General features: G+C 45.7%; 1 protein-coding gene across 6 annotated transcripts in view; it reads right to left on the bottom strand.

Annotated features, from left to right (window-relative positions):
- nphp4 (nephronophthisis 4) overlaps positions 1-18,618 on the bottom strand; it is a 103,669-nt gene that overhangs the window by 70,559 nt on the left and 14,492 nt on the right. For 3 of the 6 annotated variants that reach the window (XM_081707384.1, XM_081707386.1, XM_081707385.1), the window contains exons 5-6: positions 14,751-14,906; positions 8,551-8,684 (exon numbers count right to left, since the gene is read on the bottom strand). The exons of 1 other annotated variant lie outside the window; for it this stretch is intronic. In XM_081707384.1, coding sequence (XP_081563510.1) covers positions 8,551-8,684; positions 14,751-14,906 — 290 coding nt within the window. The remainder of the gene's footprint in view (positions 1-8,550; positions 8,685-14,750; positions 14,907-18,618) is intronic. 2 more of the 6 variants (XM_081707388.1, XM_081707389.1) reach the window with 1 other exon arrangement.

Here is an 18,618-nt window from a genome sequence, read left to right as displayed (position 1 = left end):
GCAAGCGCTGACCTTAGAGGTGTCTTCCTCAAGAGGGGGGTAAAGACCACAAGTGGAGGCAAAGGTTTACGTTCAGGTCCGTCGCATGGGCGGGTTAAAGTGAGCTGAACTGTTAAAGAGCCCTCCTCTTTGATGGAATATCTACCTGCACTGTTTGCATACCTAAGCCTAGTCTACAAGAAAAAAAAACAGAAGACTCCGTCATTAAACCCGGGCCACGGCATAATCTGTGTCAAATAAACCAGTCCTAAATGAAGTATGTGAGACTGCCCTCTTGATCTGCACTCTAAATTAATTTGTAGACAATATAAAAATAGACACTTTTTTAGGTCACAATTACCAAGAGGATGTTGAGCAGAGAGAGAGAGAGAGAGAGAGAGAGAGAGAGAGAGAGAGAGAGGAAAAAGACAGCGTTTGTGTGCATGCACGTGTTATGCAAAAAAAGGGAGATATCTGCTTGCTGAGAGTATGTTGCAAGTAAGTGTTTGTTTGTGCAGCGTGCCACAAGCTCTGCCCTAATGAACAAACATGTCTGCAGTGGAGGGACATAATCAAGTAATTACATTAACCTCAGGCAGCACTGGCACTGCTCTGGGAAAAGGCCCATACGGCGCAGCCCTCTGCTTAGTTAGGGAGACGAAGCGCGTGATCGAGTCCTCGGGAACGGTCGGTTAGGCAACAGAGGAGTGGATCGGCACGGTGACCCCAGACGGCGCTCGACAGAGCACAGAAGAGCGAGGAACATTAATGTGCTCATTAGAATTCACGAGGCTGTCATGTTCGCCTCACTCTACGTCTGAGACGGCCTTCTGGCCCTCTGTCCTTCGTGCAATTTCATAAGAGAGTTATAAAAGAGCAGATGTAGAAAAGAACAGGCACTTGTTCACTGGTGCCTCTTGTATCAAATGCAACAGAGGCCCAAGCTGCAAGCCATGCATGATTTCATTAAAGGATGAAAACGTAACCCCTCAATTTAGACAGACAGAATTATGGGAAAACAAGGTTCCGCAACTGATGTGCTAGACGCCGACATGCTCTGATCTTGTGTGGCCAGGCGCCAGCTCCCTTTATAACCATACTGTACTGTTATAGACTCTGGATCAGAAGCCCTCACCTCTCCACACTTCCACCAACACAGCCAGGTGCACATGATCATAGACAGTATGGTTTTAAGAAAACAAGCAGGACAGAGGAAAAACCATGACCAGCACACACACACACACACACACACACGTCCCTTCTCTCTCTCTCTCTCAATTTCTACCATCGCAATTTTTTTTTCTGTCCCCAAAATATGAATATTTTAAAGCTAAGGAGCTTAGAGGGAACAATGAAATGGCCTGCAGTTAAATTATACCCTATTTCCATAACTACAGAGCAGGGAGCTAGAGAGCAAGAAAGAGAGGTTGAGTGAGGGAGGAAGAGAGAGCGAGAGAGAGAGAGAGCGAGAGAGAGCACACAAGAGTTAGAGAGAGCGAGAGAAAACGAAAGATCTTGAACACAGGAGCATGCAGATCCAACGCCTGTCCTCTCCCTGCAGGTATAGGGCCTCATCTGTGTTCTAGCTGCAGGGATCACACCCCATTTAGCCCAGCAACCACAGCAGAGCTTATCCAACTGGCCCTCAAGTGCCCGTAGCTTCTGGCACAGCCAAGATGGACATCACAGATAATAGGAGGAAAAAAACAAACAAACCACAGAACAAGAGGCTCAAATGGAACAGAAAATAGCTGGGCAGGAGTTCACCTTTCTGAATGAGTGCAAATGTGTTCAGTGATGGAGAGGGTGGTGAAACAGTTCAGCGTCCCCGCTGCGACCGCTCCGAGCTTCGCCGGCCTTCACGCTCCCAGGGTTTTGCGCTTGTTCTGGGGGGGTGGTTTCTTTTAATGTTTTATTTAAATAGACTTTAATTTGCAAGGTTAGAATACGCTCTAAACCCAAGCAGCAAATTCTGTACCAGCCCAAAATGGCTTGGCAGTGGGGCTTAAAAGGGACGCAGGCTCGTTTAACAAGGATTTTGTCAACGCTCAGCAAAAGCGCGTTCCCAGGGCCGGGACTCTGGCCGAGCGCCAGAACCTTCACGGCTTTATCATCTGCCCTTTCCTTGGGCATTCCCACACAGCACTCACTGCCGGTCCGTGAGAAATGATGAGCTCAGTCAGAGACGGTGTGAATGAAGGAGAAATCCAGTAAAAGATGAGGTGACTGCAACACAACGTGCCGCATTCGCTCTCAAGCAGAGCAGCGCCAGAGAAAACGTCATTTGCGTTCAGTCACTAATACGAACAGTTTCTGGTCAATTCACAGATGAGAGCTTCACAGAAAATGAAAATGGATGCGTGCAGTGGAAAAATGCAATGTAAAAAAAAAAAAAAAGCAAATAAATTGCACGGAGCCCAACGTGACGAACAACAGGCCTGGGCAAAGAATTGGAAAGATGTAATTCAAACCCAGTGCAACGATGTAGCCAGGCGAGGGAGGACCCAAGCGTGAGAGCGGTCGCTTTTAATAACAAAGCAGGTAGACAGAAAAACAAAGTAATAAACAAACAAAGAAACAAACCGGGGAACAGATGAACACATTACACGAACAGGCATGCAAGCCAAAGTATACAGGCATCCATTCAGAGACCAACAAAAGGAATACCGAACACAGGGCTTAAATACTGAACCTAATGGGAGTACAACAGGGAACAGGTGACAGAAATCAAAGGCAGACAACCAAACAGAGGCCGGAACAGAACGAAAACCAAAACAAGGAAGAACATGAAAAGGCATCGTTATGGGAACCGCAACGCCAGGTAGGGTGAAACCGTGCCACACAGACATAGTAGCTTGAAGAAGATAGAAGCTAGCAGCCATTAGTCTTCAAGAACCAATGGGGTGGGTGTCTGCTTTGTTATGGGGGGAGGGGGGTAAAATTGGTTCTTTAGGGGTTTTTTTGTATGATTCACAGCAGAACCGAATGGACTACGGAGGAAACTTTGAGGGTCACACAAAGCCTTTACTGTGGGCTTCATGGATGCTCTTTTGTTTGGGTTGAAGTGGTCAAAGAGAGTGGCGACAGCCCTCAGCCAGCCTTGTCCTTCAGCCCACCTCTAACTCCTGCATGCCAGGGCCGAGACGCAGGCCCCTGCTGGCACAGCCCCGTCACGCTGAACTGGAAAGGTGCACGGGGGCACCAACAGGTCACGTCGCATGGTGCTCCAAGCCAACGGGATCTGATCAATAGGCAATTACATTACTGCTGTCCTGAAGCTCAGCCGTACAGGATTCACGGACCAGAAGGCAGGAGATGAAGAAAGGCATAGGTCGCTTCCATAACTCCCACGCCAAAACGTTCTTGGGCCAGCAAGCCTGTGGGTCTTTAAAAATCATAAAAAGGTCGGACAGGACCGCTCACATTTGTTACCTGGGAGCAAAATTAAAAGCAATTAATTGAATAAGGAGTAAATCAATGTTCAAAAAGCACTCAGTTCTTTGCTGGTTAAATCAATATTATGGACCACAATGAGGAGCGGATACTTAATGTCTCAGATAAAATTTAAAATTGAAAGTTATTTGAATTTAATAATGGTTGAATGCAGAAAAATAGAATAGTGGGCAAATCATAAAGCAATCAGTGATTGATTTGAACCGATGTGTAATGAACTCACAATTAATTCAGGAGAGGAGAAACCATGAGTTAAGGGAGCAGATTAAAAAAAGAAAAAAAAAGAAAAGATAAGTTGTTTATGTCAGTGGTCGATCTAAGAACTAAAACTGCAGCTCCATATTTCACCTGCTCTTGGTTGCAGGCTAGAAAATCTGAGTGGAGTTATTGAAAGGAGCTCAGCTTCATGGGTGCCTGAGGCTTTCTCACGCAGAGGCTAGCTTTGACATGCCTGTCACAAGCTGAAAGGCAACACAACCTTGTCAACATTAGCTTGCTCTGAAGTGAAGTCATCATGAAGACTCTGGGTGGTTGTCCACAAAAGAATTCATTTTATTGTACCCAGTACCCAGATTAGTATCTACACCAGTACCTAAATCAGTATCTACACCAGTATCTACACCAGTACCCAAATCAGTATCTACACCAGTACCCAAATCAGTATCTACACCACTACCTAAATCAGTATCTATACCACTACCTAAATCAGTATCTATACCACTACCCAGATCAGTATCTACACCAGTACCTAAATCAGTATCTGTACCAGTACCCATATCAGTATCCACACCAGTACCCACATATGAGTATCCACACCAGTACCCATATCAGTATCTACACCAGTACCCATATCAGTATCTACACCAGTACCTAAATCAGTATCTACACCAGTACCCATATCAGTATCTACACCAGTACCCATATCAGTATCTACACCAGTACCCATATCAGTATCTACACCAGTACCTAAATCAGTATCTGTACCAGTACCCATATCAGTATCCACACCAGTACCCACATATGAGTATCCACACCAGTACCCATATCAGTATCTACACCAGTACCCATATCAGTATCTACACCAGTACCTAAATCAGTATCTACACCAGTACCCATATCAGTATCTACACCAGTACCTAAATCAGTATCTACACCAGTACCCATATCAGTATCTACACCAGTACCCATATCAGTATCTACACCAGTACCTAAATCAGTATCTACACCAGTACCCAGATCAGAATTCAGACCAATCGGTACCTCGATGAATATTTAGATCAGTATCTAAGAGCTGAGCATTCCTTTCTGCAGCTTTAATACTACCTGATCATGCAGAATATTACATATGGGCAATGCTACGAATTATTAGCATTTTATTAATTTCATTATTACTGTTTAATCACTGGAAAACAGGCAAGCTAATGACTGAAAATGACTTTCTCATCTTTGTCCTTATTTGAATGTATGTTTTATTGCATTTTGGCAGTGGTTCCAGTTTAGGCACGTTAATGTTAATGAACAAAGCAGGAATGGAGGGCATGTTCCAAACTTGGGTGCTAACATTAATGCTGAGGGGTGTTTTTTCTGGGGTTTTTTAAGGGGGGGATTAGGGTCAGTCTGCAGCACTCCAGCATTTCAGCATTTCTGTCCAAAGTAGGCTTTTAAAAGCAGGAGGATTGAGTGCTGTGACCTTTCTCATCTATGCACATGAAATCTGAAAGTATTTGAGGTGTTTCAGGGAGATTTTATATATTACCCTGCACTGCAGATGTGGGGGAGTTTGGGGGCATTAGCGGTTTTTGCAGTGAGATTTGTCTCACTGTGAGGTCTTTCTGTGATGTGTGTGTGAGTGAGCCTCGGCTGTAAATGAAAAGAATGTCGGGCGTTTAAGAGTAGCAACTATCCAGGGAGTCCGGAGAGTAAATCAACCTTGACTGGAAACTATTACAGAGTGCTGTTTTTCCACCATTTCTTTCTGTTTTAAATTTGTGATAATTAGTGCGTGAGTGTGTATGTGGGCCCACACTGCGAACATTTACTCATACTGCAATGAGTTGTGCAGGATGCGTAACAGCATCATCATTACCATGTTATTCACATTCACCACCTTCAACAAACACACACACCTCACAGACATTCACGCACAAACACGCACACTGCATCAAGCTGACATTTCCACCCATTCAAGAAGCTCATTGCTGGCTTCCCCAAATGAGTCACCCTGCAAACAGCAATAAGCAAAGGCACACGTGTGCCCCAGCACAGCTCAGCACAGCTCAGCACAGCTGTTCTAAAGCAGCAGAGCAGCAGCCACTTCCTGGGCCTCAGACTGGCTGATAGGCAGGGGTGGGGCCTGCTTACATTTCAAAAGCTTAAGGAAGACACTCGCCGTGTTAAAAGCTGGGTGAATTACTGTTACAGCATCCGGAAGCGGGAGGGGAAATCCAAAACAAGCTTCCTACTTTTCTCATATTCCCAAAGAGATGAAACATATAAACACAAATTAAAACAGAGAGAGAGAGAGAGAAACTGAATGAGCAAACAACGAGGTTTGAGTATTGGAGCACATCCTAGTTCTCTTCACAAGAGAGTATTAACTGGCTACACACTCTAATTAGAACGAAAGTTCAAAATAAGAGGGTTACTTTCCCTATTCAGCAGTGTCTGGTGCACAGCGGTGAACCCCATCCCCTAATAAGGACATGCACAAACGAGACAAGTAATGAATCATCAGTCTGCTGACAGCAATGGCATGCAAGTGAAAAGATCACACAAGATGGTCTATGTGAAGTATGACTGACTGTGACTGACTGTGTGTGTGTGTGTGTGTGTGTGTGTGTGTGTGTGCGTGTGTGTGAAGTTATGTCTGATTCACAAAGCCTGGATCTACTCCATTTTATGCAATGAAGAAAATAATTATACACTTTTCTCCCATGCTGCACCTTCAAACTCGCTCAACAACAATCCACAATCTCAATGTCTAGTTTGTGTGTAAGGACAGAGAGAGATAGAGAGGGCAAGAAAGTGTGTGAGAAATAATTATGCATAATATAATCAAACAGATTATAAACTGATTATAAATTGTCTATTTCTGAAAGCACCTGCAACATATATAAATAAAAACAAAAAGCTTTAATCTATAGGAAATTGCAAGTGTATGTTCTGACAGGATGTTGCACTGGGGGAAAAAAAGACAATGCATGAGGAGTCACAACTTGGAAAGGTCACCCTCCCACACGAGGACCAATTAGAGGCGCCCGTCAACCACCATCCCGCCTGAATTATCACCTCAAAACAGTGGCGATGGAGGGGTGACGTCAGGCGGCAAGCAAACGACAAGCACCAGAGGAGATTGATGATCTGTCTCCACTGCTTGGACTCTGCACGTCTCCCTCGGTCTCTCTCATTAAGTCACCTGTAGGGCTGCGTGCATTATTACTGTCTCTCACACAGCTCCCTCTCCAAGTCGACACGGGTCTGAAATCACGCTGGTTGCTGCCGTAAGGAAGCCAAACCGTCGAGCTCACTTAACTGCTTCGACATAATGGGACTGGCACATAAAGAAGAAATATTTAAAACTGTGACAAAGAAATATATCAACATGCAAAAATTGATACAGGACATTTTTGCATAGTACTGGAGCGCTAAGATGAGTGGATCTGGTCCTTAAACAGGGCCGGTTTGTCTGATTCGTGTGGAAATTGAAGGTAAAGGCCGTGTGGTAACATGGCCGGATCCTGTCATTTCCAGTTCTTTTCTAAATAACACAGTGATGAATGGGCTTGTGGAACGGAAGCAAGAGCCCTGGAACTCTGAAGGAGATGCAGAAAGTAATGGAATATTGATTGCTTAAAGCTTAAATATGTCCAATTGGCTCCAGAGAAATCCCAAATTAATTCTCTGCAGTCACCCTTGATCGGAGTTGTTGCTGCAAAGCTGGGCCTAATTACTTGCTACAAAATAAATAAACAAATAGAAACTGATCATACGGAATCAGAAGTGAAAACTATCAATAATGTGGGCATTTTGTCAGAACTGTTTTTTAGCCTCTCCAACATCCCCTGCAGTGCTGGCTTGAGACAGCTGGAAAATATACTTAAAATAAACTTGACTAGAGGGAATCGAAATGCGTGTCTGCGTGCTAACGGAAAGCAGACGGTACTGGCTGTGGCAGGTTGTTTTCTCTCCTACATTAGTTATGTGCTGGGAGTGGCGCAGCGTTAACAGCTTTCACACCGTTCTGCCTGCGTTTCTGCATGGGGGGGGTCACGTGGAGGCTGGAGGAGCAACGCTTTCCCCACCCAAACAAGCTTCCACACACAGTATTACACTGCTACACATTTTGACCTGCACAGGGTTTACACTCCCAGCACATCACAGACACAAACTGGCTAATGCATGATTGAAAAAACCTAGGAAGCTTCACAATGGCGATGGTATAAAAACACACACACACACACACACACACACACGCAGAAAAGACGAGGGAGGGATGAGCAGTCTTCCTGACAGCGATATCAGTTCTCACTTTCATCCATCTATACATCCTTTCTTCTTCCGTCACTCTCCCTTCTCTCTGATGCTTAGCGGGTAAATAATTGCGACTGCATGAGAGCAACTGTCAAACACGGTTACCAGGCCTGGCCACTCGATCCCCACAAACCCCCCCACCCTAAATGCCGGCTCTATAGAGCGCAAGCTCTGTAACTGTTCTTGATGGTCATTTACCTACGCTGGGGCTCAGTGCACAGTGAGTAACGGTTATGCTCCACTGCCTTCAAAATAAAACACATGGTCTGAGGCCCATGTGGGTGCGTTAATGACAGCAATAACACAGAGAAAGAAAACCCAGCACAGGGAGAAAGTGTGCGCACTCACACATGCACACACACTTCAAAGAGAGAGGGGAAAGATGGCATGGTTGACTTAGCCCACATTATATCATTACATATTTTATTAACGAATTAATGAAAGGATGGTGATTATGTCAGGCTCCTAATCACAAAATCATGAAGGAGTCATTATGTTAATTAAGGTTTAACGTACACACGATACATACATTCATACATACACATGAGAAGGGAGTGAGAGATATGAGGAAAGCAGTGAGTGTGTTACCGTGTTGTGGCGGTCCGTGTTTAGTCTCTGCAGTAGCTCTTCCTCGAAGGCCTCTAGGGACGGTGCGAGGAACACACACACCCTCTCTAGCACACACGTGAACGAGGGCAAGGGCTGGGGCCTGCGCAATACATCTGCCAAGGACATGCCAACGAGAAGAGATCATGATTCGCTGTCGCGCTTCCTTCTCTGCCTAAAATCACCCCCCCCCACACACCCAGCTCCGTCCCATCACCGCCCTTATGCACACCTTCACTAACGTGCAGCCGTTATTCAGTTTTTACGCCACTTAAACAAAGAATTGAATTAGCAGGTAAATATTCTATTAACTGGCACCTTGGCACTAATGGTGGTTAAGTGAGACATGACAACGAACAGGAGGCTGCTTTAATCAAGAAAAATGCAGTAGTCCAGCTTGAAGTGAGATCGAGGGGAGAGGCTTTGAGGTGAGGTCGTGGGAGGGGCTGGGATGTGGTGCTGCTGCAGACCAGAGGACACTGGCTTGTTCAGGCTGTTCTGACACGTTCTGACGTCACATCAGGGAGTGGCGACCTTCCCCGGGCCAGCATCACAAAACCTCTAGAGTCTACGGTTATTCACTGGACCATTCCCTCTGGTTGGAACTTTCCAGACTGGACGAACTTGGGTTTTCACATAAAACTTTGTGCTGGCATGTGCCGCCAGGATCCACTGTATGAAGCGCACCCAAACAACACTAGCCCAGAGCGTTGGCAGACACGCCAGTCCAACAACTCCCTTTAGAGAGAATCCATCCTTGATGTTTAATTCAGGCCTGCAACCCAGAGAGGGGCTCTCCCTAGTGACAGCGAAAAACAACAGTAAGCAGTGCACAGGTGAAGAAAGACATCCTTCGTAATTAGTACATACAAAACCACATCTGTTCCTCAGAGCTTAAAGCGCAGCCATCCATGGCTTCTACACGAGGCATTCTGGATTAGCTCTAGAATGTCTTACTGCTCCCCTAAACCTTGTATGCTACCTCTAACACCATCTAATACAACCTATACTGAGTTTGGGCTTCACATTCAAGTTTGGTTGTGCTTATTTTAACACAACCACTGTTTGGGCTATCTGACACGGATTTTTAATGAAGTTTAGTGACATTATGAACTTTATCAAAAATAAACGCTCAGACATACTGAAGTGGGCACGTGTTAGAATATCAGGGAAATGTGTGGATATATATTTCTGCAGCTACTCTGTGTGCGAGGGTGTGTGTGCACAGGAGGCAGCATGTCTGCATATCTGTCAGAGCCAATAAAGCTTCACTCTAAATGATCAGTCATTCTGTCACAGCCAGACCTCAAGAGTTCCGATACATACACATGCAGTGTACGCACACACACACACAGACACAAGTACATACCAATGCACGCATATACCTCCCATACGCTCATACACACCTATACACGCACACACATATACATACTAGACAGATAGGATGTTTACAACAGTGTGAAAATACCTAAATAAACAACAAACAAACAAACAAAAACAAACCTTCTGTTCCCAGTGACTGGTTATATAATCTCCTTCCATGGATTCCCCTGCCATTGCTATGCTGATGATAAGTAACTAATCCTGTCCTTACCACCTCTAGACACGCAGGTTTCCTGCCGCATCTCCGCATGCTTGGCCTGCAGGCCACCACCTGAAGCTGAAACCCAGCAGGACCCAAGTGCTACACACCCCGGAGGAACTGGTCCTCACTGGGATACTGCCATCTTTTTTGAGAATTCACCATTCAATCCATCAAAGTATGCTGAAAACATGGTTCTATTGTTCATGATCACCTGTTGTGCTCAGATCATGTCACAAACTTAACCATCGGGTCATGCAGGTTTCTCCTTGAAAAATTCTAATTGTGTTATGTTCTATAGCATTGGACTGGAGCTCATATTTAAGGTTTCAGTAGTGACACTTGGTTGTGGAGGGTGTATGGTCAGCACGTCCTTTCCTCTCAAAGAGAAGGAGAGATGAACTTCTTGCCTTCTGTATGCTAAGCTAGACTTAAAGAATGAAAGTAAGTATAAAGTTTGGTGAGAAAATTTATATTCTACAGTTCTAGACCAAATGGGTCAGCTCTTTTAGCTAGGTAGCCAAGTTATGGTTTTAATTTGGTGGGTTGTGTCATGTCCTCCTTTTAGAGGGGTGATGATGTCATCCTTTTAGAAAGGGGCTGACCTCCTCCCTTTAGGGGTTATTAAAGTGCCCTAAACACAACAGTACTTCTCAGATAGGCTTGTGGAACCCAGCATTATAATCATGTCTCGATAATGTAACAACACGCAGAAGTTGTGCATTTAACTCAGTCAGCAGTGTAATAAAACCCAATAATGTAATACAGGGTCTTGCTTTTTAATGCAATACCATTTTTAATACCAAATTTCATTATTGTGAATTTACTCTTTCATGAGTTATTACAGTCATGATTTTTTTTTATCATCACTAAGTGGGATGACAAATCTAACATTGCTATGAATGAATCAGAGGAGAATTTGCATGCAGTCACAGTCTAGTTTTACTTATAAGTGCAAATATTCCAGCGGACAACAGCAATCAGAGCAACACAGTCAAAACAAGATTCAGTAATGGGAAATGAAAAAACAAGGTCAGAAACACCAGGAATAGAGAGGGGTGATACAAGGTTTTAACTCGAGGTATGAAAGTGAATCAGCAGTGTGTCATCCGAGTCCTTTTAAACATGGACTTGATGAGATGCAGGGGAGGTGAATAAGAACAGGTCAGGGTCATAATTACTAAAGACAAAAGCGTAGAGCGTGTTTACACACACAAACAAACAGAAATGCATGCACAGCGTTGCCATGGAAAACAATGCAGACGAGGAGAACAGGGTGGAATGCAGTATTGTCACACCCTACGATGCCAGACATATCAGCAACACATAAAAGAAGCATCTTAATAATGAAGTACATATCCTGAAGATGTACTGTTACCATAAATAAAGATTGATGTATTGTTGATGTTCCATGAATTAGATTTAAGCAGATTCACCTTAATCCACACTAACCCTAACCCTTGCCCTAATTCTAACCCTAATCCTCAACCTTAATCCAAAACCTAATTCTATCCCTAACCCTCACCTTGGCCCCAATTCTAACCCTAGCCCTAACCAAAACCTAATCCAGTTAAATTTCAGTTCCAGAATGCTGCCAACAGCATGTCTGTAACATCTTGTGGAGGATGTTGAGATGATGTGTCATACCTGTTATACATGTGCAGTGACTTCTCAGGTTGACATCGCCAGAACTCTGACATTCCAAATAAAGTGAAAAACTACTGAATTCAGCAGATTATAAATACATCTCATTTACAGTTAATTAAAAGTCTCTCAATAATCTATTGAATGTATTCAGATGCCTCAATACTGCTACATCACGCTGACATCATTTTTGTTACAGTCTGCTGAGGGCTTATTTCATCACAAAATGAAGACTGAAAATAGTGTCATCAAAATGGCATATTCCCAATAACGTTATGTGATATTACAAATGATTAGCCTACAAATATATTACCAATAATATAATAAAGTGTTACATTATCTGCAAAAATGTTAACAATAACAGTTCAGACCTATTATTAGGCAAATACATTATTGGGATTAATTATCATTTTTGGCTCTACAAGGCTTCAAAGCTACAAAGAAGATGAATTCTAATGAATGAATGCAAGTCGCTTGACCTGGGCAATTTACCAGGCAAGGATATGACACTGGTAGCAACAGCTATCTAGCTAATGAGACCAGTTAGGTTAATAAAGGCTGTAACTGTAGTAACGTTACATAAAATTGAATCCACATGGATAACAGTAAAAAAAAAAGTGCCATTACATGTTTGCCTCAGTGCAGTTATCCATATAAAATCACCAACCCACTTATGTTCAAAGTTTAAGGATAATAACTCACCACCTTTGTGGTTTTGAAGCCTACCTGAGAAACTCTGGTGTGTGTGTGTGTGTGTGTGTGTGTTACCGTGGTGGCCGTATGTGACTGCCAGCTGCACCGCCACTCATTCCAGTGCCATCATTAATCCGTCCACACACAACGCTGAAGAACACACACAGCAGCTCCTCATCAGTCGCTCCTGTGACTGATGGCTGCTGGCGCACCGCGGTTGACATCGCAGTCATATCTGCTGCTTTTAAACTATTTGTCAAGAGGCCAATTGCCTCATTAATCTGGTTTCTTTGTTCAGTTGTGAGCCTCCTGCATTTTTCTTCTAAGAAAAGATTCTGAAGGGAGTGTCTAAGTGAATCGGAAGCTGTAAATTTACTGAATGTCAAGGTTATAAACCGAGCAGAAACCGGGACTGTCAAACCATGACCGCTCACACAAATGATCAAACTCTTTTGCATTCATTATCAAACTCTTTCACACATTATCAAACTTTCATGTAGACTATCAAACTTCTCACTCAAATGATCAGACTCTTATTCATTCATTATCAAATTCTTTTTCACACATTACCCAACATTCCTATAGTCAATAGCTAACTCTCTAACACACTATCAAACTCTTAGACGAACCCCATCACATTCCCACACATCAAACTCTCATGTGTGCTCTCATCAGTGTCTCACACATGCTATTAAACTCTCATGTGCACTGTCAAGTGCTCTTGCACCCACCATTATACTTCTCACACAGACTATGACTCCCTCATTCCGAGACTTTCATACATTCCTATAGACACTATTATTCTTCGTGTCAGGTGTGGGGGCTTGATTGTGCGCCTGAGAGCTAAACAGTGAGTGTGAGAAGTATAGTAGTACTTGCATGGGGGTTTTAATGAGCCATGAAAGGGAGTATGATGGTGTGAGAGAGATGCAAACACACAAGTGCAAACCCACATATGAACGCAGCAGTATATATGACCACACCCATATATACACGCAGACACACATCCCTAGTCTCACACACCACTATACATGTGCACACACCTATACACGCACAATCCACTTGCAAACACATACAGGCACCCACATACCCATATGCTGACACACGCCTACACACACCGCCCCACGTCCAGTGAGGCTTATCTATGCAGCAGCACTGAAGCAGTGGAGCCAAACAAGAGCAGAGTCTTAGACATTACAGAATACAAAACACCTGCTCACTGCTGTCGGGGAGAGAGAGAGAGAGAGAGAGAGAGAGAGAGAGGAAGCCTGCAGTCAGTTCTGTTGGAGTAAACTATCTGCTGAGGACAACACTGTCAAACATATGATTCCATCAGTGTGTAAGTGGTGTAATGGATTCCTGAGAAGACCTTTTTTTCTGTTCTTACTGCACCCTAAAGAGCACAGGAGCATATTGCCTTTCGAACGGGAGAGCAGGTAGTGCAGGTAGTGGAACAGAGCCCTCCCCGAGCTGTGCTATGAGCATTAATATGCTGAAATCACGCAGCACAATAATGGGTACTGAGATTTACGACATGAAGGATGTAAAAAAAATAATAAAATAAAAGAGAGAGAGAAGAAGTTACAAAGAGCAGAGTGAGAAATAGAGCGCTAGAGAGGGAGACGGAGGTGAGAAAGACTGACAGCCAGACAGAGAGGGAGAGAAGTGAGGGAGCACAAGAGAGAGAAAGAGAGTAGACAGAGCAGGAGACAGCGCAAGAGTGAGAGTGAAAATAAGAGGAGAGAGAGTCAGAGGTGTGAGAGTGAGTGATGGTGTGAGAGAGAGAGAGAGAGAGAGAGAGAGAGAGAGAGAGAGAGAGAGAGAGAGAGAGAGAGAGAGTTTGTAAGGCCCTGCTAATGTCCAGCCTCCTGAAGCTTGAGCTCGTCCAGCGCTCATCCAGCGCTCAGCCCCACTCGCACGCAGCGCCCACAGGAGAGCCCAGCCAAAGACTCCAAGCAGCTCAAGTACATTTGTTTATGGGCTAAGCTTGACCCGGCTGATACGGTGGGAGACTTTGGATCCTGAAAAGAATTTCGTCAGATGTAAGGGCACACTCCTCACCAACGAATCAGGAGCTCTTCAGCTGTCTCCATAGCAACAAAGGATCCTGCGCTCCAGCTGAGCAATTATGAAGCGTAATCTAATGTTTTGGGTTTTTCTTATTCTTTAGGCCACTTTTGAGTTTTTTTTAAATATCCTTTTTAAAACTTCCTCTCCTGGCACTGAGGTGATTGGAGCACATTGGCATTGTGGGTAATCTTACCTGTGTCGTCAGTGGGCGGAAGAACTCCGGGGATGAGGTCATGGCCGGAAACCAGAATGTTGGGTGGAAGGAGGTGCATGATGGGAGTAAGGGCAGGGTGTGGCTGGAGAGAGTACAGCAGCTGAGTTCCCTCCATCACTGTGAACACTGCATTCACTGCAAACACAGAACAGCAGCACTGCATTGACTGCAAACACAGAACAGCAGCACTGCTAACCCTGTACTCACTGCAAACACAAGCGCATACACACAAAACACAAACCACAGCTAAAACTACATTCAATACAAACACATAGAATATCAGTACCACTACACTGCATTTCCTGCAAACACACACACAGCAAGCAGAGAACCACATAAAAACATGCAGTTCTTCAGTAATGGACCAGCAAACACCCAGCCTAGGTCTCCTCTACAGTCTAGGGTCTATGCCAGCTAAAGAACATGTGTAAGGAGGCTTGTGATCTGTCTAAAGTGTGGAGAAGTGCTGCATAAAGCGGAGAGACGAGCTTCATGTGGAAGACACTAGGTGAGCAGTGACAGGCAGATCACATTCCTGACAGGGGCCGTCCATTAGAGACTAATGTCAGAGGCCTCCCTGCTGGAAGCACAAGACAGGCTGTATACGCCCTCCAGAAAGCCTGCGTGTCTGTGCACACCCAAGAGGAAACAGTCAGCTGTCAGAACGGACATTAAAGAGGCATCACCTGCCCCGCCATCTCACAAGAGTGCGTCAGAACATGCTGAGGGGGAGCACTCAGAGACACACACACACACACACACACACACACACAGAGACACAGACACACCTTGCTCCATTGCTCTGTTGTGGATCACGTGGCACTGGGAACAGCCAGTGTGCAACAACGTGTGCCGTTCAGAACAGGATGTACAAAGCCTCATACCTTCCACAGATTAGAGGCGTGCATACAAAAACACATGCGCACACGCATACCCATGCACCCACACACATGTACACACACGTACATACACACACACACACACACACACACACACACACGCCTCCAGGTGTTGGCAAACACTTTCCCATTCAAGAACTTAACAAGGCAGGCATGGCCTGATAGCGGGCGTTGCAGTGGCACCCAGTAGCAGTAGAGATGCTGTCTGCTGCAGTCTGTTCAAATCAGCCACAGAAACGAATTAACAAACAAACAAGCGACCGTGAGGTGGTAACTGCGGTGTGGCCGATGTAGGTAAGCTCGGAACCGAGCGGTCCATGATGGATGTGACACGTTCCTGCTCTCCTTTATGAGACTAATGGAGGAAGTTTTGCGCTGAAAGTGACTGCATTCACCTCATTTCCCCTCACTTCAACGGCCCGATAAGTGCCACAATTAATTACACCTCTCCGCCCGTGAGAAGACACAGGGAGAACCCCCCCCCCCGCATATTCAGCCGCGATTAAACCCATCGCTGAAGAACTCCGGGATGAGTTAACCCCACTGCTCCGCTTTTCCGCGCTGCTCTATCTCTGTGATAGCAGCAGCAGATCTACGGTAGCCCTGCCGCTCTGACCTGGAGGTGGGGGCGAGGCAGGGCTCTCGTCTTCTCCTCGCACTAGGCCTGCTCACTCACCGCCACAAACCTTCTGCTTGCAAGCTCTCCGTGAGGCGTACGCACACATGCCCAGACAAACAGATGTGTGATGAACAGAGGAGCGCGCGTGAACGGGTCAGTTTGATTAGGGGAGTGCGGCGCCATTCAGCCGTCCTGCGTCCTCCACCCAACGCTCCTGTCGCTGTCCCACCAACCCCAACACTCCCTTCGCCCGTTTTTGTCGAGCTGGCGTGGGGAGGATGAGGTCGATTCAGAAGGAAGGGTTTGCCTAACAGTGGCTAGTAGCCCACTGGGAAAAGAAACATAGAACTGGAGTAAGGTGGCATCAACCTCTGGCACACATCACTGGCATCACAACTGTAGGTGTGTTTCTGAGAGAGGGAGAGAGAGGAGGATATATATCTAGATATATTTAGATGAAGGGAAAGAGGGAGAGAAAAGAGATGAGGGGGGAGAATGTGTGTGTGTGTGTGTGTGTGTGTGTGTGTAGGTATGAGTGATTGCCCTTCACCAGGAGATGAGGACCCAGCTATATTAGTTCCTAACGTCTTGCGTTCTGTCTCATGTCCAGCATGTGCGATGGGACATGAATGCATTGTGTTTGTGTGTGTGCTGGACGGACCATGAAAATGCTGGAGAATGCAGGAGTACTGAGAGGAGAAGGCACTACCACCGCACCCTTGCACCGTCACCAGCCGTTCTCGCAGTGGTTTACTCCTCAGAATTTGGGTTTGAGGTGAATATCGTCTGCATCATGAACCAAGCAGAGAGATCAGCTTCTCACTAATGGCTCGCCGCTCGCTGTCAGCCAACACCGCAGCTTCCCAACTGCTCAGAGGGAATTAAAACAGCTCCTCGTGCTAATTGTCTTATTTACAAAAGCCAAAAGATGTAATTGTGTGATATCATGTGTTACATTTCAGCTGGCAGTGGAACTGTACAGCGACCCCAGGTGCACTCTTCCCCGAGCCCCAAGCCCGTGCCGACAAGTGGAGCTGCCCGTTTCCGGAGGCCCAGCGAACAGGAGCTGGCTGGTTCGCTCCTTGGGCACAGATGTCCGGATGGCATTCTCTGGGAGCCGCTGAGAGGTTCCCTCCATTAGAGACTAATGCTTTCTGCATGCTCTCGCTCTGTCTCGCACTCTGTGTGAGAAAGCGCTAGCAGTCAGAGACATTAACTGCTGTTCTGACAAAGACTGCACCCAAGCATAACCGGGACGGAGCTCTAGTTTCTATTAAGCTGTCTCTCTCTTCCTGTCTGCGTGTCTGTCTGTCTCGTGTACACACACACACGCACACCAAGCCCGCCTTTCCCACTGTGTCTGTGATTCCTAATAGCATGACTCTTAGTTGTTCAGATCCAGCCCCGGGTCTCTCTGAAGGGCGGGGCATGTCTGCGTACCACACACACACTCTGCTCCGTCATCGCGGGAGTGAGTGAGTGAGTGAGTGTGTGAGTGAATGTGTGTGTCTCAGTCTGGGTTACTAATGTGCTGGTGAATCTTTGGTCTGGTTTAGGCCCTGCAGAGCATAGGGAACAAAACTCTGAACTAACTGCAAACATAAATCCTCCAAAATCTTGCTATAATCCTGTTCTATTACACATTCTGTTAAAAAACCTAAACTTTTATTTTATACAAACTAATTGCTCACCACGGTAACCATTTCTAACACTAGCCAGCCTCTTCTCCCATCCAGAGGAGGCAGCGTTTTATATCAAATTTATTACCAATCCTCCTCCAAGCCAGCAGCATTACATACAGTCTAGATTAGGCTGAAGGTGGCCATCATTCAACATTCAATTAGTCAAGCCTAGGAAATGCCCCCTGCTTTATTGAAGACTTCAGACTGGTCTAGTGCGGCATACGACTGCAAGCTTGTGTGTGTGCGTGTGTGTGTGTGTGTGTGTGTGTGTGCCTGGGCAGGACGGCTCCTCCTCTCAGCATGAACAGTCCGTGGCAGGTAGTGGACTGAGCAGCTGTGCCGGGGGCTCTCAGCTGAAGCGGAGACGGAGGGAATTCTTGATGAGTTCCCTCTCCGTCCCTACTCCCTGGGCCCGAGCGCCAGCTGCTGGCACACGCACAGCTACTCGTACACACCCAGCCTGGGGGAGGCTTGTACCAAACTCTGCCAGAGTGCCAGGCCGACACCGCACGCACTGACGTTTCACAAGATGCTGTAAAGTTGGGTCCAAAAGTCAGGCCCAAAAATCTGAGTCTGCCAACCAGAGCTGTTTTTCCTCTCCACTGTAAAAGCCCAGGGCAGGTCATGCCTTGCTTTTCACACCGACC

The sequence above is a fragment of the Electrophorus electricus genome, chromosome 25, assembly GCF_041902795.1.
Source record: "Electrophorus electricus isolate QZ-2024a chromosome 25, ASM4190279v1, whole genome shotgun sequence".
NCBI classification, from domain to species: domain Eukaryota; kingdom Metazoa; phylum Chordata; class Actinopteri; order Gymnotiformes; family Gymnotidae; genus Electrophorus; species Electrophorus electricus.
This window is presented reverse-complemented; position numbering and strand designations above follow the sequence as displayed.